This window comes from Bison bison, unplaced genomic scaffold (genome assembly GCF_000754665.1).
Source record: "Bison bison bison isolate TAMUID 2011002044 unplaced genomic scaffold, Bison_UMD1.0 scf7180017864499, whole genome shotgun sequence".
NCBI lineage: Eukaryota > Metazoa > Chordata > Mammalia > Artiodactyla > Bovidae > Bison > Bison bison.
The window spans coordinates 4,585,754-4,606,086 of NW_011495058.1; the positions used below are offsets into that span (position 1 = coordinate 4,585,754).

General features: G+C 45.7%; 2 protein-coding genes across 2 annotated transcripts in view; both read left to right on the top strand.

Annotated features, from left to right (window-relative positions):
* Positions 1-3,755, top strand: part of NPC1L1 (NPC1-like 1) — a 21,958-nt gene extending 18,203 nt beyond the window's left edge. The window contains exons 17-20 of the mRNA XM_010829047.1: positions 1-183; positions 327-440; positions 517-679; positions 2,871-3,755. The exon at positions 1-183 is cut by the window's left edge and continues 7 nt beyond it. Coding sequence (XP_010827349.1) covers positions 1-183; positions 327-440; positions 517-679; positions 2,871-3,070 — 660 coding nt within the window. The 3' untranslated portion in view covers positions 3,071-3,755. The remainder of the gene's footprint in view (positions 184-326; positions 441-516; positions 680-2,870) is intronic.
* A 4,631-nt stretch (positions 3,756-8,386) lies between these two features.
* Positions 8,387-20,333, top strand: part of NUDCD3 (NudC domain containing 3) — a 70,800-nt gene continuing 58,853 nt past the window's right edge. Inside the window, exons 1-2 of the mRNA XM_010829048.1 lie at positions 8,387-8,680; positions 13,806-14,116. Of these exons, the coding sequence (XP_010827350.1) occupies positions 8,489-8,680; positions 13,806-14,116 (503 nt within the window). The 5' untranslated portion in view covers positions 8,387-8,488. The remainder of the gene's footprint in view (positions 8,681-13,805; positions 14,117-20,333) is intronic.

Genomic DNA, 20,333 nt, shown 5'->3' on the forward strand with positions numbered 1-20,333 from the left:
CTCTTTATGCTCACCATCTGCCTGGTGCCCACCTTTGTCGTCTGCTGCTTCCTGCTGGGCATGGACGTCCGCTCTGGCCTCCTCAACCTCTTCTCTATCATCATGATCCTGGTGGACACTGTGGGCTTCATGATGCTCTGGGACATCAGCTACAATGCTGTGTCCCTCATCAACCTGGTCACGGTAACCCGCCGGCTGGAGTGTCAGGGCTCTAGTGTGGGAAACGAGGCTCCCAATTCTTTCTAGAGTCTAGGTGCTGCCTGCTGGCCTGGGTGGAGGCCCCTGCCCCTGCCCTTGGGTGGCTGAAGCCCCCTTTCTTCCCTCAGGCGGTGGGCATCTCTGTGGAGTTTGTGTCCCATATCACCCGCTCCTTTGCCATCAGCACCAAGCCCACCCGGCTGGAGAGGGCTAAGGAGGCCACCATCTCCATGGGCAGTGCGGTGAGTGATAGGCTGCCTTGCATGGTCCTTGGCCAGCCACCCCGTGCCCAGTCTGACACCTGCTTGTGACCCCCAGGTGTTTGCAGGAGTAGCCATGACCAACCTGCCTGGCATCCTTGTCCTGGGCCTGGCCAAGGCGCAGCTCATCCAGATCTTTTTCTTCCGTCTCAACCTCCTCATCACTGTGCTGGGCCTGCTGCATGGCCTGGTCTTCCTGCCCGTCATCCTCAGCTACCTGGGTGAGTGCCAGGCCCCTCCCACAAGATTCCAAGCCACAGGCAAAATGCCAGGAACACTCACAGCCCCCCCTCACCTGGAACAGGTACTGCCCCAAATTGTGGGCACACCATTTCTCCTGGTTTGGAAACTACAGTTTTTCATTTAGCATATGAAAGCATCTTTTTGGGGTCAGATGTGCATTTCAAACATATTCAGTGGCCATATGGTTCTCTGCTGCATGCCATTGAACTTTTGATCATGACTTGAGCAAAAATAGATTTTCACATTGAGAGGAGATATGTACAGGTATGGACATGGACATGCAGAGTAGAACAGGCCTTTCACAAAATAACACTGCCTAAGAAGCTTCAGGTATTTTCTGTTCTATTCTATCATTGATTTTTTTAAAAATTCCGGTGTTATCTGAGAAATTGATTTCATGAGTCATTCATGGGTGACAACTTGCAGTTGAAAAACATATCCTTTTGTATGGATTGGCCACAGTCCATTTAGCCAGCCCCCAGTTGCTGGACATTAGACTGTTTCTGGCATCACCAACTTGATGGACATGACTTTGAGCAAACTCCAGGAGTTGGTGATGGACAGGGAAGCCTGGTGTGTTGCAGTCCATGGGGTCACAAAGAGCTGGACACTACTGAGCGACTGAAATAGAGCTAGAACTAGACTATTTCTGACTTTGCATGTTATTGTCAGTGCTGCAATGACTATCCTTTGTGGCTGAATCTTTGACCTCATTCTCCAATATATCCTAGAGAAAGTTCAGTCCATGAATACTGATTGTTCATTCCAACTGTTAACACCCTCTAAGAAGTTTTACCATTTAAACTCCTATTAGCAACATGTACATTTTTGTTTCCTCACTGTAGAGCATTCAGTTCAGTTCAGCTCAGTCAAGTCTGATTCTTTGCGACCCCATGGACTGCAGCATGCCGGGCTTCCCTGTCCATCACCAACTCCTGGAGCTTACTGTAGAACACAGTTATTCTTTTTTAAAGAATTATTTATTGGCTGCTCTGGGTCTTTGTTGCTGTGGGCTTTCTCTAGGTGCAGCGAGCAGGGGCTACTCTCTACTTGTGGTGCGTGGTCTTCTCTTGTTGCGGGGCACAGGCTCTAGAGTACATGGGCTTCAGTGGTTGTGGTGCATGAGCTTAGTTACCCCGAGACATGTGGGATCTTAGTTCCTGGACCAGGGGTCAAACCTGTGTCCCCAGCATTAGCAGGCTGACTCCCAACCAGTGGACCACTAGAAAAGTCCCTACTGAGCACAGTTATTTACACACCCCATCCCTCCACAGAGATTTAAACAGGACCCCTGGATGGAGCGTTCCCTCATAGGGTGGGCAAGCTGAGAGTTCAATTTTGCACTGTTCCCTGACACCAGGACTAATAATGGTAGTTTTAGATGGACCATTTATATTAATAGAAGAGTGTGTTTGTGTGCTAGTAAATATATATTAATTCTCTTATCATCCCTGGAGGTAGGTGATGTTTTCATCCCCATTTCACAGATGAGGAACCTGAGACCCCTCCATCCCAGTAATAGAGCTGGTCACATGCAGTGTATTTGGAGGCCACACAGCACCGGCACCCCTCCGCAAGGCACCCCAGTCTTGTAGAAACTTCCTGACCCCCTTTGGAAGAGGAGAATGTGGTTGTTGGGGACCTCCCCAGAGGCTACCTGGCTGGGGAGCCACAGGTCCCATAGGTCACGGCCACCCCTTGGAGATTCTGAGTGGCCCACCCCCTGGAGAGTGGCTGGGATCCTGACAGAGAGGCGAGTGGCAGGCACAGGGATCCGGGTCCCCTCTGTGACCTGAGTCTGATGACAGTGAGGAATGGCTTCTCTCAGCAAGGAATGCTTGCACAGCGTGTCCAAGGAAGAGAGGAGGGGGAGGGAGTCACTGGCTATGGGTGGCTTAGGGCTTCCCCTGCCAGACCCCCGGATGGCAGGGACCTGCACTGGAAGGCAGAGGGGACCAGGGGCTGGGCGTGGGTGGCAACTGACAGTTACCAGCTTTTGGGGGGTGTGGTGAAGTGAGGGCTGGGGTGAAGGGCAGTGATGGGAGGTGGGGGGCTTAGGACTTAGCTCTCCCTCTCTAGAACTTCCATTTGAGGCTCCAACACATGCCTGCATCCCGCACCCAGCATGCTGCCTCCCTGACCGCGTTGCTCGTGTCTGTCCCTCTGCAGGGCCTGATGTCAACCCAGCTCTGGTGCAGCAGCAGAAGCAGCAGGAGGAGGCAGCTGCGGCCAAGGAGACCTCTTGCTCAAAGCACTCCGCCCAGATGAGCACTGATTATGGTGTCTACGTCAACTACAGCTTTGAACATCCTGCCAAGAGTGTAGGAGGCCTCGAGAGCTCTCCATCAGAGAACAGGCAGAAGTTCTGATGGGGCCAGAGCCCCTGTCCAAGCTCATCAGCCATGACCTGAGGGGCCATGAAGGCTCCTCCTGGGGGTCCTTTGACTTATCCTTCCCCCAGGCCCTGAGAGAGGCTGTCTCCACAGGACCGTCCACCATCGGTCATCCTCTAGCCACCAGATCTCACCCATAAGGACACTGACTGTGATAGAGGTGCCACGTGATGGCTTGGGTGTGACCTAGTCCAAATCCATCTCTTGAATTTGACATGTGTCCTCCTCATGCAAGTTTTAAAACTTTAGTTCCATATATGTGAACAACATATTTGTTCACATTTAAAATTTTCCTTAATTGATACCATACGTGACCTATCCTTTTGCAATGAGGTTTTTTTTTTTTTATGCAGCATACATTTTTTCGATTTATTCGTGACAATACATGGAGATCTAATCCAATCATTTTAACTGTGACACAGCTTTCCATTGTGTGAATGAACAGGATGTTTTTTTATCCATTCCCCTGCTAGTGGGCAATCACATTGTCCTGAATTATTTTTTCTGCTATAAGTCCACAGTCACTTATGTGGAATTTCAGAACCCCCAGAACTCTGAAAACCTAGTGTGTTTGTTTTTTTCTTTTGTAAGTTTGGGACAAACTCATTTCATAGCAAAGACTGATCAGACACGATGTATCTATTTATACTCTTTATAAATAGGTTTCCCTGGTGGCTCAGATGGTAAAGAATTTGCCTGCAATGCAGGAGATTCAGGTTCTATCCTTGGGATGGGAAGATCCCCTGGAGAGGGAAATGGCAACCCACTCCAGTATTCCTGCCTGGAGAATTCCATGGACAGAGGAGCCTGGCAGGCTATAGTCCACGGGGTTGCAAAGAGTCAGACACAACTGAGTGACTAACACTTCTCTCTTTTTTTTTTTTTCCCCCATAAACAGCATACTTACACTCTTCAGCCAACTTGATGTGAATAGTCATATATTTCAGCACATTAACAAGTTTGATTTCATGTTGCTTCCCCAGATCCTGATGAGGTCTAATATCTAATGTACTGTAAGCATCAAATTACCTTTCTAAAAAAACGTTCTAAATTCTGAAATTCAGCTTGCGTATGGGATTTCAGGTATGGAACCATGGACCTGTGTGATGAGCAGGTGTTTACACGTCTCCTGTCTATGTGTGGGGAGCTACCATCGCTGTAGCACTGAATGGATACAGACTAGTGTCTTCCAGGGCGTCTGCCCTATTCACACCTCCACCAGCAGGGGATAAGGGCGCCTCTTTCCCTGCACCAATACCAACACAACGCTCCACTTGTTTCTGGGAGGGAGGGCAGTGGGGTTATAGGTTGTTATCCCTTTCTAAAAAATACTTTTTTAAAAGAAAACTTTTTTTATTTTAGAATAGTTTTACAGAAAAATTACAAAGATAATACAGAGAGTTCCTGTATGCCCCCCGCCCGCCCCCCAAAATTTACTTGAGTAACACATTAGTGTGATAACACTTGTCAGTGTACCATGAATGAACCAGTACTGATAATTACTACTAACCCAAATCCATATTTTGTTTATATTTCCACAATTTTACCCAGGGTCCTTTTCCTGAGCCAGGATCCTGTCCAGGACACTCCACAACACTGTTGTTATGTCTACTTAGGCTCCTTTTGTTTGTGACAGTGTTTCAGGCTCTCCTTTTCTTTGTTTTTGGTGACCCGGACAGTTGAAGATTGGTCAGGCATTTTAAAGAATGTCCTTCAAATGGGGTTTGTCTAGTGTTTCTCCCGATTAGACAAAGGTGATGGGTTTTTCGGAGGGAGATCACGAGGCAGAGAGCCGGTCTCAGCCTATTGTGTCAAGGGTGCCTGCAGTCACCGTAACTTGTCGCTGTCACACTGGCCCTGACCACCTGGCTGAGGTTGTGTTGGCCAGGTGTCTCCTCTGTACACTTATCTTGCACCTGTTTGCGTGGTGCACTCTTTGCAGCGAAGTTGCTATGCACAGCCCACACTTAAGGGTGAGTGGTTATGCTCTACTTCCTGGAGGGTGGAGTGTTTACATAAATTATTTGGAACTCTTCTGAACAGGAAAATTGTTCTCCATTTATTATTTATTCAGTATGCTATCTTTATCAGTATGGAACCAAGGATGCTCATTTTTTACTTTGGGTTTTAATATAGTGACTATTTGCTCCACATTTGGCCATTGGGAACTCTTCCAGTTGGCTCCTAGGTCCCTTTGATGTATTCCTTTCACTGTGGGGTTCCCCCACTTTTTGAGCACTTTTGTACTTCCTGGCATTATAAGATAGTATAGGCTCAACTTGTATATTTCTATCCCAGTCCTAGAGTCAGCCATTTCTCCCAGGAGTTCCAGTCCTTCATCTGGAGATAAGATTAGAAATCAGGATCTGGGTGTTCAGTGTGTTTTGCTGCTGGGGCTTTGTTGCTTCTGATCCTCTCAGCTGAGAGAGCAAGGGCATACATATGTGAATACTGACCTGTATATGTACACATTTCTAGAAGTATTTCTATGAAAAGCCATCTGTATCTACATTAAGCTAAACAGGATTTTATGCTGATACCTCCAGTTATAACCCATAATCACATGAATCATTCTAGACTCCTTTCTTGCTTCTCTGTAGCCTCTCATGCCACTAATGAGAAGCTGGGCTCCACAACCCTCACCATTTACTTAGTTGTTGATTACCTTTATACATATGTAGGAGTCTGAGAAATGATAACCTACACTCCTGTGGAAAACAACTTTAGAATTTAGTGTTTACATGCAATTCCTTTTGCCTTTAGTCTTACAGACATCATTCCTTTCCAAAGTTACTTGGGTTAGCATCTTTCAGATGGGGTCAGTATCCCTTTCAGAGAAGCTGCTTCATACATTGAAAAAATATTTATTTATTTATTTTTGACTGAGCTAGGTCTTTGTTTCTGCCTTCAGGCCTTCTCTAGTTGCGAGATCAGGGGCTACTCTTTAGTTGTGGTGCGTGGGCTTCTCATTGCAGTGGCTTCTGTTGTTGCAGAGCACAGGCTCTAGGTGCATGGGTTCAGTAGTAGTGGGGCACGGGTTTAGTTGTTCTGCAGCATGTGGAATATTCCCAGACCAGGGATTGAACTCGTTTCTCTTGCATTGGCAGGATTCTTAACCCCTGGACCACCAGGGAAGCCCTTATACATTTTTAATATAGTTAAGATTCTTGCATCACATTCTTTATTCCATTCTGATTTTACAAAATCATGTGTGTAAAAGTTTGTTGTGGGTATTCAGCAGAACACGATCCCTGGTTGACCCTCTGGCTAGACCCAGGCAATGGGAGACTCCTCACGCCTTCCTCTGTCCTTGTAATGTATGCTCTGCTGCTCTGCGTACCATTCTCACAGCGAGAGTTGTTTTCAACAACATCTTCCTCTCAACACCTTGAGAGAGGAAGGTGTTTTTGAGACCATCTGGACAGTGTATGTGATTGAACCCAGTTAAGGTGTCTGTATAAACATTTGCGATTCTGGCAAAGTGGACGTGAAAATACACTGGTCTTGTGGCTGCCCAGGACAAGTAACTTTCCTTGCTTATTAAACCTCCTACCTATCAGTCTGAAGTGGTCTGCCTCTTTCTTCCATCTCTCCTTGCTCTGTGTTGTGTATACAGAGACTAGATTGTGAACAAAGATCCACTCAAAGTATTAGGACAGACCAATGGATATTAATGTGACAAAGTAGGAGACATTTACTGATACAATTTCAGATTTCACAGTGCAACTAATCTTTAAGAAACTACAATTTGTTGAATGTTGATGTAGTTTCCAAGAATACTCCTCACATTTATTTGAAAAGGCAATTAAACTGCTATTTGTATAAGACTGGGTTTCTCATACTTCAATCAAAACACCATACTGCAATGCAGTGAATGCAGCAGATGTGAGAATCTGGCTGTCTTCAATTCAATTAAGCTAGATAGTAAAGAGATTTGCAAAAATTTAAAAGGATGCTTTGTTTCTCATAAACTTTTACTGCTCTGAAGAACCTTACTTCTTTACAAAAATATGTTAACATGTTTTTATTATGTTAAAATGCATAAATATTTAAACATTTTCTGTTTTTATGTCCAATATGGTAACTATCAATAAACAGAATACACATAAAATTTATGGAAGACTCCAAAGAGTCTTTGATATATTTTAAGAATGAAAATGGGTCTTTTTTTTTTTCCCTCCTTTTGGCCATGGCCACACTTGTGGGATCTTAGTTCCTGGACCAGGAATTGAACCTGGGCACTCTGATGTGAGAGTGCAGAGTCCTAACCACTGGACCCTCAGGGAATCCCCTGTAAATAGGCCCTAAGTCCAAAAAGTTTCAGAACCGCTGCTCTAGAGCAATTTATGAGTTTGACTTTGTTTACAATTCATTAGAGTCCATACACTATGAAGATACATGTTAACTTGTAGATTTCAGGCCAGTAGAGATGCAAATCATTTCTATCCACTAGGAAAGATAATCTACATCATTTGATAGGACACCAGCCAGCATTGTATCCAATCTAGCCATCTTACTCTGTTTTCTGAAAGCGTTATAAATACCCAGTTTCTCGAAAAGCTTCTTCAAACTAGCTTTATCATATCATTGGTTACTGTTAATTAAAATGGATAAATCTCTGATGTGTTCATTATATATTTGAGTAAGTGTTATGTTTTGAGTTTCAGATTATGCTTTGAAAGACACTTAGAACATGTATACATGCTGTGTATATATATATATATATATATACTATGCATACGCATATATACTACACACACACATATATATGCGTATATGTATATTTCACAGGATGGCACACCAGATTATTCTGCATCTAGCTCTTTCCATTTAATACTGGTACATGCACTCACTTGACAATCTTGTCTTCTTTTATTTATGCACATCACCTTGCATTTCACCCACGACTACGTTAGTAACGGGAAACACACCAACAGAAAGGTCTCAGTTTCCTCTTGGGACTCGCAAGCAAAGGGTTCTCGCTGTCCCGCCTAGTTTCTGGATATCCAGTCTGGAACACAGCCCACAAACCACGTGACAACAGCGTGGCTCACGTAACAGTTGTTGCCCGCGCTACAACTTTTCTGCCAGTTTCCAACATGGCCACTAGGCGCCCTCAATGCCGCAGCCCCGGGCCCTCTTGCGCTTCGCGGCCCACTTCTGCTCCTCAGCGAGACCGCCCGAGAAGCCCGGGGGCAATAGGGGCGGTGCCTGGGTCCAGTCGGCTCCAGCGCAGTCCAGCCCATCTCCACCGCGGGGGCGAACAAGAGCGGACCGGAAGTTTCCCGGGCGCGCTAGCGGCCGAGGCCGTTACTGCAGAGCACCGGAAGTGGCCATAGGCCGGCGTCCGGGCCGCGCCCGCAGTGAGTGAGCTTTCCTCTGGCCGGCGACGCCATGGAGCCCGGGGCGGCCGAGCTGTACGATCAGGCCCTGCTGGGCATCTTGCAGCACGTGGGCAACGTTCAGGACTTCCTGCGTGTGCTTTTCGGCTTCCTCTACCGCAAAACGGACTTCTACCGCCTGCTGCGCCACCCGTCGGACCGCATGGGCTTTCCCCCGGGGGCAGCGCAGGCGCTGGTGCTGCAGGTAACGCGCGGTGGGCGGGAACCTCGGGGGGAGGTGGGGGAAGATCGTGGGAGCCCCGATCCCCGCGAACCCGCTCCCGTAGTCCCCCACCCTCTGGGAGCTCAGGCTCCTGCGAGCCCGCCGCTTCCTCCGCTGCCGACCTCAGTTCATTCTCTGGCGCTTCCCCGGACCCGCCTCCTGCGGCCGCGGCTTCTGCCGAGATGCTAGTCTGTTATCAGTTTACTCCTGTGCGAGAGATGCCGGCTCTAGAGCAGCGTGGTCCGATAGGGTGCATTTGGATGTCAGAAGCGTAGGGCCCGGTCAGCTCCAGCAGCGCGTAACCCCTTCGAGTGACAGGGCCGGCCAGGCAGAGAATGAAAACAGTGCAGGCTAGACTGGGGAAGGGGCGGCGGCAGCACGGACACCTGCACACCTCAGAACTACGACTACTGGACGAGGGGGAGGCTGTGTGATGGGTGTGGTTCTCTTATTTGAAACGTGACTTTTCACGTCGAAGACCGTATAATAGTACTTAATAAGTTTACATGTGAGCATATATCTGTGCATCCCAGGTTAAGCTTATGTTGGAGGCTATCATTCACTGAAGTTGACGGGGTATTTGAAATGTAATAAGCAAGAATTCACACTCTCAGCCGCCGCAGGCATTGGAGATACACTGGTTATGCGGATGGTTAAATAATGGTTTCTCTGCTTGGGACACTTACGCTATATTTAAAGAGATGAAATACAGTAGCAGGGATCTTTGCCTGTTATCTGACAGGGCCATTGGAAGGAAAGGAATAGAAATGATCTTTTGGAAATGAAGACAAGTTTTGTAGAGGGGGTGGAATTTTGATGGGATCAAAAGAGGATACTCAGTCAAGCATTGAGCCAGGAACCTGAGAAGGTAGAAATGCTGGCGATACCTCTCACTGTTGTCTAGCACTTTACAGTTTATAAAGTGATTTCAAAGGTTCATCTCGTGAAGTCTTGCTACTCACTTCAGGTTGGTCGATATTACTTTCCTAAGTGCCTGCATGAAGAAACAAAAGCTTAGAATGTTTGAATAACAACCAGAGATGATATGGTCAAATGAGGAGTGAGGTTGGTATTCCGTTTGAAAACTTAAGGCTGTTCCTCATCCTTGTAGTGGTTAAGTACCATCCAAGTGATCAGAGAACTGTGTGTCAGAGATGGTTTTTAGCAAATCCTTTGGCAAATGAATAATTTCACGGAAGCCTGAGAAGTAGATAAGGTTGAATTTTATGTGGCAAATGAGGGTGCCAGTTCAGCAGATCAGGTGTTTTGACCAAACTCATCATATAGCTAGAGCTCAAAACTTCGTTTTTCTGATTCCATATCTTTCTGTTCTATTATTTAACCAGTCCATTGTAGAGTGGCAACACTTTTGTCTAGGGTGATCTTTTGCAGAAAAAAGAAAGGAACATTTACTGAGCACCTAGCAGTTGTTATGTAATTTTTGTTCTAGGTTGTCATTTGTTCCTAACAACCTGAAAAGGTTGATCTTTCTCCTTGTTTTACAGGTGAACTGACAGAGGTAATTCATGAATCTGGTAACAGTATGTAAGACACCTGCTATGTTTTAGAGACTCTCAAAGGTTAAGACTTGGTGAACAGTTTAATAAAGTGGAGGTAGGGAACAAGGCAGAGAGGGGTGGGATGGGCCAGCAGTGACCCAAGGTTTCAGACCATGGCACTGTAATATCAGTAGTGTATTCACTGAATTGTCACATGAGTTTAGGGGAAGAAGCTTAGTTTTAGACAAGTTGAATTGGAGATTGCAGACAGAAGTCTCTGTCCATAGGCTGTTGAATTGTGGGACTGAATCTCATGGGAGGTAGAAGAATCTGAGTGGTTTGAAGGAGAGGAGCTGAAGGTGAAGGAGCACGGCAGAGAGAAGGTGCTTTTGGAGGGAAGGACCCCAGAGAAGGAATTGAAGAAGCAAGAGGCTGTAGGAGTGGGAGGGGGATGGAGGGAAGTGGGCAGGGCAGTAAGTTCCATGGAAACCAGGAGGGACAATTTCTAGCAGGTAGTTAAGAGGAGTGTAGTGTTTTTTGAAAGTTGTTCTCAATCGTCAGCATTGCCCAAGGAACTTTAAAAGAGCAGATGTCCCCTGGTTATTGTGGTTGAGTAGATCAGGGTAAATCCTGGGGAGCTGTTCTTTTATTCAGAGAGGCATTGGGCAGTGGGGTGCTTGGGGGTCTTTTCAGAATTCAGGCAAAGAGAGTTTGGATGGGAGTATTGTAGTGCTCCATTCTGGAACTCCTGTTTTCCCCTGGTATTTTGGGGTATGGGATGTTTGTGTGGTTTAAACCTTCTTCAATTTTTCCTCCCAGTTCTAAGGGCTTGCACAGCCAGGCTGTACAGTTTGAAGGACCTTCAGCAGGAAAGATGCATGTGGAAATTGTATTCCACTCCCTTATTTATTAGTGTATTTTAAGAAAACAGTAATTTAGACTGACATTTTGTTCATTTCAGTTGAACCTGTGTTTATTCTGGATTTCAGTTTGGGAAGCCTGCTTAAAAGGTTACCACCCCCTCCCCCCCCCTCGCCCCCCGCCCCCGCCACCCCACCTCCCCATGAGAGTCAGGAAAGCTAGCTCTTTTTGCTCCTCCTGGAGCTTCTTGGGAAGTCTTGGGAGACTCACTCTTCTCTCTGTCAATTGAGAAGGTTGCTTGGAGGTCAGGGACACATCTTCCAGCTCCGCAATCCAGAATTCTGAAATGAGTGCTGAGGTCAGCGGCGATGTGAGAGGTGAAGCATGTGTCATCTTAGAGGAGCCGGGGGTGCTGAGTAAGCAAGGGCAGTGGGGGCCACAGTGTCATCAGGAGTATGAGGCCTGGGGTCCAAGGGAGGTCCCAGTGTTTGGAGAGAGCCCTTTCTGTTACTTCTTTTCTGGAGTTAAGATGAAGATGTGGTGTGTCAGGAAGATGAACGGCTCTGAGGGCAGTGGGTCTGGTGTCTGGTGACATTGACATGGGTGTGAGAGGAGTGAGTCAGGGGCTCAGGTTCTCTGGAGAAGCAGAGATAGGTACTGTTTCTAGTTTTTAACCTTAGGATTTCCCTTGCCTTCCTCTGCCTCCATTTCCTTTCAGTGTTTAGTGTGCTTCCTGTATAATTGTTTACTTTCTTCTTTCATTGGCAGGATCTTGGGCAAGTTACCCCCTGAGCTTAGTTTTCCCTCATCTTTGAAATATCAGTGCTATCTTCCTAACAGCATTTTCCTGAGGGTTGTGAGAGAATGTTTATAAAAACACTGACATTGTAACTTCTCTTGTTCTGTCTTCTGGCCCAGTGCACACAGCAGTTATTTAGCCCCTGTCTACATTCTAACCCTTTGGAAACTGACTTCTACACACTTTAAAACATTTTTGTTTTGTTAAGACTACTTTTTAGAGTAGTTTTAGGTTCAGAACAAAATTGAAGGGAAAGTACAGAGATTTCCCATTTACCCCCTGCCACCCCCACCCCTACAGCTTCCCCTGTTGTCAATATCCCCCACCAGAGTGGTGCATTTCTTACAATGGATGGACCTGCATTGACATATCATAGTCACCCAAACCCAGACTTCACTTTGGAGGTCATTCTTAGTGTTGTTCACTTTATGGGATTTGGACAAATGTATGATGACATGTATCCCTCATTATGACATCACACAGAGTATTTTCACTGCCCTAAAAAAATCCTGTGTAGTCTTACTTGTTCATTCCTTTCTCCCCTCAACCTCTGGCGACCACTGGTCTTTTTATTGTCTCCAAAGTTTTGCCTTTTCCACAGTGTCATATAGTTGGAATCACACATTGTGTAGCATTTTCAAATTGGCTTCTTTTACTAATATGCGTTTAAATAACCTCCATGTCTCTTCATGGGTGATAGCTCATTTCTTTTTATGGCAGAATAATATTCCATTGTCTGGATGCACCAGTTCGTTTATCCCATCATTTATTGAAGGATATCTTGGTTGCCTCCAAGTTTTGGCTCTTATGAATAAAGTTGCTATAAACATCCGTGTACAGGTTTTTATTGGTACATGTTTTCATCTTCTTTTGGTAAATACCAAGGGGCATGGTTGCTGGATTGAATGTAAGGGTCTCCTCCCACCCACTTTTCAACGTGGATCTTCTGGCTTTCCTGTCTCCAGCTGCCATAAGAGATATTTCTTGATGAGCCCACCCCTTGGCGCTGTGACATTTCCTCCTGTCATTCCTCTGGAAGACATACCTTTCATTCAAGGTCTGATGCAGACCCCCTTCTTCTAAGAGATGTCCTTAGCTCTCTGTCGCCAGAATGCTTGTTTGCACCCACATTCCGATGGCATCACATGTATCTATCACAGCCTTTCCTGTCAGACTTGTCACTTCTGGGTCTGTCCTGGCCACACTTCAGGGTTATGTGCACCCTTAAATAGTGCATGCAATATGCCGTTTTCCTGTGCACTTTTTGGATGGAGAGTTGCAGTACTTTTTTGGGTGTGACTGTGTCCCAGGAAAGATTAATGACTGATCCACATGCCAGAAAATTGAGTTGTTCAAGGGTGGGAGCTGTCGCTGGATTTTTGGTGCTCCTGGCAAGTTGTAGGCACGTTATGAATGTCTTTTGAATTCCCAGGGTGAGACTTGCACTGTCCCTCCTCCCATGCAGTGTAGGACGATAGCAGCAACCCAGTGAGCCAGCCTGCACTGTGGACTGAAATTCAACCAATTCCCCATCTTCCCTTTTTGCATCTGAGTTGTTGGGGCCTTTATAGCTCCCAGCACCAGGACAATGGGTTCTTTGCATTTTGAACAAGACTCTCTGGGGCTGTAGAAGTAATGACAGATGAGACCATTTAGTTACACGTCTTTTGACGTAAATATTGGGCTCATAGGTGTGTAAATATTGTGAGCCTTGGCTTGTAAAAGTTTCACTTTTTCATTGATTTTTGGAATTCCCCTGTTAAAGATTGTTTTCGTAGTGGCTTTTGGTGAATTTGAAGTGCATTTCCATTTTGCTAGTGGGAACATCTTCTTATCTATTGCTTTTTCATTCTTTTTTTTTTTTAAACCAGATTTTGCTGTATTTCTACAGAATGTGTGATACAGTACTGGCAGATGAACTCAACACTGAATTGCTGTTTGATTTTAGGTATTCAAAACCTTTGACCACATGGCCCGTCAGGATGATGAAAAGAGGAGAAAAGAGCTGGAGGAGAAAATCAGGAGGAAGGAAGAAGAGGAGGCCACGGCGGTGGCAGCTGCCACAGCGGAGCAGGAGCCAGTTCCAGCCCCGGTTCAGGAGGTGGAGGTAGACTCCACCACAGACTCAGGTGGGCCCCAGGAGCCCCCAGGCCCACGGGGCACCCTGCAGGAAGTGGCTGTCAGCTCTGGGGAGGCAGAGGCACCGGGAGCAGATGCTGGCGCTGCTGAAGCCCCCAGGGAACCGCTAGCTCTTCCCAAGTAAGAATCTCTACTCGGCTGCTTCTTTCCTTTCTTTTTCTTTTCCCCCATCATGGTTTATTACGAGGTACTGAATATAGGATCTTGTTTATCTGTTTTCTACATAGTAGTATGTGTCTGATAATTTAAACTTATAACTTATCTTCCCTTTTCTCTTTGTTAACTGACAACTTATCTTCCCTTTTCTCTTTGTTAACTGTAAGTTTGTTTTCTGTGTCTGTGGGTCTGCTTCTGCTCTGTGTATAAGTTCATTTGTATCTTTTTTAGATTTCACGTGTGAGTGATATCCTGTGATACTTGTTTTTCTCTGTCTGGCTTACTTCACTTGGTATGGGGTATGGTAATCTCTAGGTCTATCCATGTTGCTGCAGATGGCATTATTTCCTTTTTTTTTTAATAGCCCAATAGCATTCCATTGTGTGTGTGTATGTGTGTGTATCACATCTTTATCCACTCATCTGTTGATGGACACTTGCATTGCTATCATGTCTTGGCTATTGTAAACTGGGGTGCATATGTCTTTTCAGATTAGAATTTTCTCTGGATATATGCTCTGGATATAGGAGTGGTATTGCTGGATTTTGTGGTAACACTATTTTTAGTTTTTTAAGGAACCTCCATGGTGGCTGTACCAATTTGCATTTTTACCAACAGTGTAGGAGGCTGGCCTTTTCTCTACATCCTCTCCAGCATTTATTATTTGTAGGTTTTTTAGTGATGGCCATTCTGACCAGTGTGAGGTGATACATCATTGTAGTTTTGATTTGCATTTGTCTAATAGTGATTTGATCATCTTTTCATGTGCCTGTTGGCCATCTGTACGTCTTCTCTGAAGAAATGTCTGTTTAGGTCTCCTGTCCATTTTTTGTTTGGGTTCTTTGTTTTTTTGTTATTGAGTTGTACATTATTTATATATTTTGAAAGCTGTAGGTTAACTAGTTCAGTCCTCTTCCTTTTTCTCTCTGTAAGGTAAGGTAATAGTCTGCCCACAGTCATACAGCCAGTTAAGAGCTTGAGCCAAAGTTAGAGGACTGGGTTCATAGAGTTATGCTTTCCCATGAGACCTACTTACCCGTGTGGAAGTTTCTCCTCAGAGTCTTGATTCTGTTCTTCCCCTGCAGAGTAACTGCTGAGATGCAGGCCTGCGATCCTCTTGGTCTAATGGACACGTGAAGAGGTTGTCTGATACGGGGGACTGTGGACCCAGAGTTCCCCCCAGAGTCTGCCATTTAGTAAATGTATTATCTTGGGCAAGCAGGGTCACTTTTCTGTGTCTCCGTTTTCACCTTTGCAATGCAAAGGTGGTAATTACAGCACCTGCCTCACTGGCTGTCGTGACTGTTGAATGAACTAAGGATCATACAGCGACTGAGTGGAAGGGCTTCAGTCAGGCCCTGTGTTGGTACTTGTCTTCACTTTTCAGAGGTTCCGCTCCCTGGCGCTTCACTGCTTGCATTTGGGTGAGAAGAGCTGATACCTCCTTGTGTATGAGCTGAGGCAGTGTCTGAAAGACCATGCTGCTCCTGGCCTGTTTCTGTTTTTAGGCAAATCTGCTTTCTTCCCTCTTTAATAGGACCGCTCCCTGCCCTCTCCTGGGCTACCTCTCCTGCCTCATCCCTCCTAATTTAACTTCCCTTCTGTTCTTCCCTCTCCTTGCACTGTGCCTGTGACCTGTTCTGGGGAAAATGAATTTTTTGGAGACAGATTGGGGCAAGACAGCAGAGTCTGAAAGGCTGAGGTCGACTGCATGGAGGATCAGTGCCTGTAACCACCATGTGTTCAAGAGGGGGTTAACTGTATGTGTGAGAAAAGCCTGGAAGGAAATACGTTATGAGTGGAATTGTGAGTGGTTTTCATTGCCTTTGTTCTTCCTTACTATATTTTCTAATTTTTCTATAATGATTTGTATACTTCATTTTACTAATTTTTTGCATTCTTTTTATGTCTAAAAACTCTATTAAAAGAGGGGGTTTATTTTTGATTCGTGAGTAATAGATTAGAATAGCTGCCTTGTTGTTTTGCAGAGACCCTATTCTTAGACCGAAGAGTTGTGTTCTGGGTTTTGTGAATCCTACCCTGGTGTAAGTATAGACTGAAGACTTGGGTGTGTCCCAGAAAACCTTAGACTGATGCTACAGGCTCAGTGGTTCCAGGGACTGAACCTTCTTGGCCTTCAGGTACTTGCTGATTTTCCATGAACAAAATAAGAAATTGTGGTCCAGATCTCTAGCTCGTTCTGACAGACACTGCTGGGGCAGCTCTGAAATGGAACATGAAAGCCATCCTTGTCCCCCTAGTCCCTCCAGTCAGTGCCCAGAATCACTTATCCTGTGAACTGTAGATCTGGAAAGCGAAAGAAAGAAAGTGAAAGTCGCTCAGTGGTGTCTGACTCTTTATGACTCCATGAGCCTGCCAGGCTCCTCTGTCCATGGAATTCTCCAGGCCAGAATACTGAGTGGGTGCCGTTCCCTTCTCCAGGGGATCTTCTCAACCCAGGGATCGAACCCAGGTCTCCCGCATTGCGGGCAGATTCTTTACTGTTTGAGCCATCAAGGAAGCCCCTGTAGATCTGGGGATTCTGTTAATTAAATAACCTAAGACAGTTACTCTTGAGGTAGCCACACAGGAGCACTGCCTTTCCTGGGTACCCTGTCCAAAAACCAGTTACCTAGAGTCTGATTTCCAGTTTGAGATGACTGATTTCTGATTCCTCCTGCTTGCTACCTGTTTGCTGGTGGTTCTGCCCAATGTTGGGTAGTGGTGATGGCAGCTTCTCTCAGTCTACAGGCAAATCATTCTTTGGAGTCAACTCCTTGTCCCCAACGTAGGCCCTGCCAACCACAGGTTAAAGTTTTTGCAGTGTACATTTTTGCTTATACATAAAATAATGTGCAGATTTTTAACACATGCCACCTCAGGGCTTAAGATGCCCAGTTTTATTCCTTAGAGAAGAGAGCATTTGGGCACACAGATTTCCTTGTCCATACAAGATAGCTTTGAGAACATGCTTACTTTCTGCAGGGGAACTTCACAGTATATGAAGCTTCACAGCTTCACAGTGTCTGAAGTGAAGATACTGTAAAAAGTACTGCTTCGAGTCCCAGTGTTTCTATTGTACTTGACCCAGTGAACTGTGCTCAAAGGACTTCTAGGGATACTGCTGGGAAACTTTCAGAAATGCTGATGACATTACTGTTGCTGTGGAAGGAGAGGGATGCAAAATCAGTACTATCAACATCCTAATGGCTACATCGGACACCTCTCAGAGCAGCTGGTGGGTGGGGTTTGCCTCTGATCCCATCTCTGTGTCTGGTCCCACTTTGGTGGCAATAGGTCCTGCAGTTATGCTCTGGATCTGCAGGTGTCGCTGTAGGCAAAACAGTAATAATGGCACTTGCTGGTGCTAGAGTGCTGACAAAGATGTCCGAAAGGCTGTGCTACCTCTGGCTTTTGCCTTTATAAAATCATGAACAGAATTTTTTAAAAAGAAGAAAAAGGAAAGAAAGCATTATTGGCTCTTCCACAATACAACCTTGAACTGCGCAGATTCATCTATACATGGATTTTTTTCAGTAGCAAATACTACAGTACTATAGAATTCCTGAGTCCCTCCTGAGCTACCCATCTTCCTGCACAGGGAAGCAGACAGAAGAGCCTCGTGAAGGGGTGGTGTCATGGAACTGCTTGATGCGTTGACCTGTGTGGTAAAGTCCTGATAGAAAAAGGGTGTGTTAGAAAGCTGCTCAGTGCTTCTCTTATTTTGGGTGGCATGGCCTTTGTGTTCAGTTATTCCACTTTCAGATTCCAGATTTCCAGTAGTATACCCAGCAGATGTTTCATCTTCATCGCGCTGGTGCATTTGCCCATGCACAGCACGCTCTTCAGTGCTTCTGTCCCCTCAGTAAGGTCTTCCAGCCTTCTGTCCTGCCGCCTGCCACAGGTAACTGCGTCTCCTTTGAGTGTGTGTTTCCTCTTACCATTTGTTTATGACTAGTTCTCACATCTTTCAGCGTTGGGCAGAGACTTACTCAGCCTGTCTCTGGTCCTAGCTCCATGTTAGGTGAGTGTCTGATGCATGCTGAGTTCATTCCTTTGTGCCTCTCCTTTGGTTCTACTCACCCACATCCTGTGACATCTCTGCCTTAGAGGTGCAGAGGGCATCTCTGCATGGGCTGTCACAAGAGCAAAAAGGCAGAAGTTTTCTGCCGGGGCATCCTCCTTGCGTGCAGTCACGCTGCCTGAGAGCTGGCTTTCTGGGCTTGTCTCTAAACAGGGTCCTTCCTTTGTTGGTCCCTGCTTTTTCAGGTGCCCATTGCAGGAGGCCCTTTGATAGAGTCACGTGGACATACCGGAATGCCACCCCAAGTACCCACCCTGTCGGCTTATGGTGAAGATTGACTGAGGTCAGTGTGTAAGACCTGATGAGCAGGAGTCCTGCACATAGTGAGCCCTCAAGTAGGTACTGTTCTCCGTATTGCTTTTCTTTCCTTAAACAAGAACAGACTGTTTTTTTTCTTCATTATAATCAGTGTAGGCTATTTGGATAACAAAGATAAGGGTATAAAGACAAGAACACATCCTACCATTTCCCCTTAATTTTATGGGATATTTCTGCAGTTTTTTCCTATGCATGTAAACGTGCATGCATGTGTTTGAACACACGCACACACACACGCACACACAGTATGCTTATAATATAGTTCTCTTACACTTGGCTTCTGTTTTGCTGAACATTGTATGCTGAGCATTTCCTGCATCCCTTTTGCTGATTTTGATTTCATGTTGTGTGTGCTGTTGAGTGTCGTGTGTCCAAGAGGTTCTTTTGCTCAGATGAAGGTGTTGGCTGTAAACATGCATTTTGAAAATAGTAAGTGGAAAGCCAGAGGTCCAGGGATGTCTGCCTGCTTTCCCCATAGACGCAGCTCTCAGACCTCACTGGGGCTGTGCTGGGCCCGCCTGCCTCAGGGTCTGTTTTCAGTCTCATCCAGTAGAGAAGCTGCTGTCCCACCCAGCGATTCACCCTGAAACTGCCCCTTCTCTAAGGAACCTCAGGTGTAAGAGGCCTCAAGGATTTGATTTAAATTACAAGTCAAGAAACATGATATAGGTTGTTTGCTAGAAGTATTTTTTTTCCTCTAGAAACATTATATTCCTGTTTTCATTTTGGGATTCATTTCTAGCTTCTAGGCTTCATTTAGAAGAGGTTAGCCTGTATATCTTACAGCAGTGACTTAAGTTTATTGGATACTGAAGCCGCATCATAAAAATGACCTGGTGTCCTAGCCTGTGAGAGTGAACATGAGTGTGTGGGGAAAGAGGGGGCCAGTGAGACTCCCCCAGGGAGCCCCCCCCACCCCGGGAATGTGTACTTCAAGACGCCAGAGCCTGACATTCTTCCTTTCCACCGATGAGGAATGGAGATAGCAGTGTGAAGTGCTTTGCTTGAAACCATAGTTAGAAGGGAGGGCCAGAGTCAAGGGGAATTGAAGCAGTACTCAGTGTTCTCTGGGGCCCAGATGTTCTCTTTGTTGTGTTAAGAAAAAAAAGAAAACAGCTATTACCAGAACTGTCTGAGAGATACTTTTCAAAAGTAACACAGTCGGTTTCTATTTGAGTGTTTTTTGGTAGCATTGAAGAAGTATAGAGAAACCTATATGCAGGTCAGGAAGCAGCAGTTAGAACTGGACATGGAACAACAGACTGGTTCCAAATAGGAAAAGAAGTACGTCAAGGCTGTATATTGTCACCCTGCTTATTGAACTTCTATGCAGAGTACATCATGAGAAACGCTGGGCTGGAAGAAGCACAAGCTGGAATTAAGATTGCTGGGAGAAATATCAATAATCTCAGATATGCAGATGACACCACCCTTATGGCAGAAAGTGAAGAGGAACTAAAGAGCCTCTTGATGAAAGTGAAAGAGGAGAGTGAAAAAGTTGGCTTAAAGCTCAACATTCGGAAAACGAAGATCATGACATCTGGTCCCATCACTTCGTGGGAAGTAGATGTGGAAACAGTGGAAACGGTGTCGGACTTTATTTTTCTGGGCTCCAGAATCACTGTAGATGGTGATTGCAGCCATGAAATTAAAAGACGCTTACTCTTTGGAAGGAAAGTTATGACCAACCTACACAGCATATTGAAAAGCAGAGACGTTACTTTGCCAACAAAGGTCCGTCCAGTCAAGGCTATGGTTTTCCCAGTGGTCATGTATGGA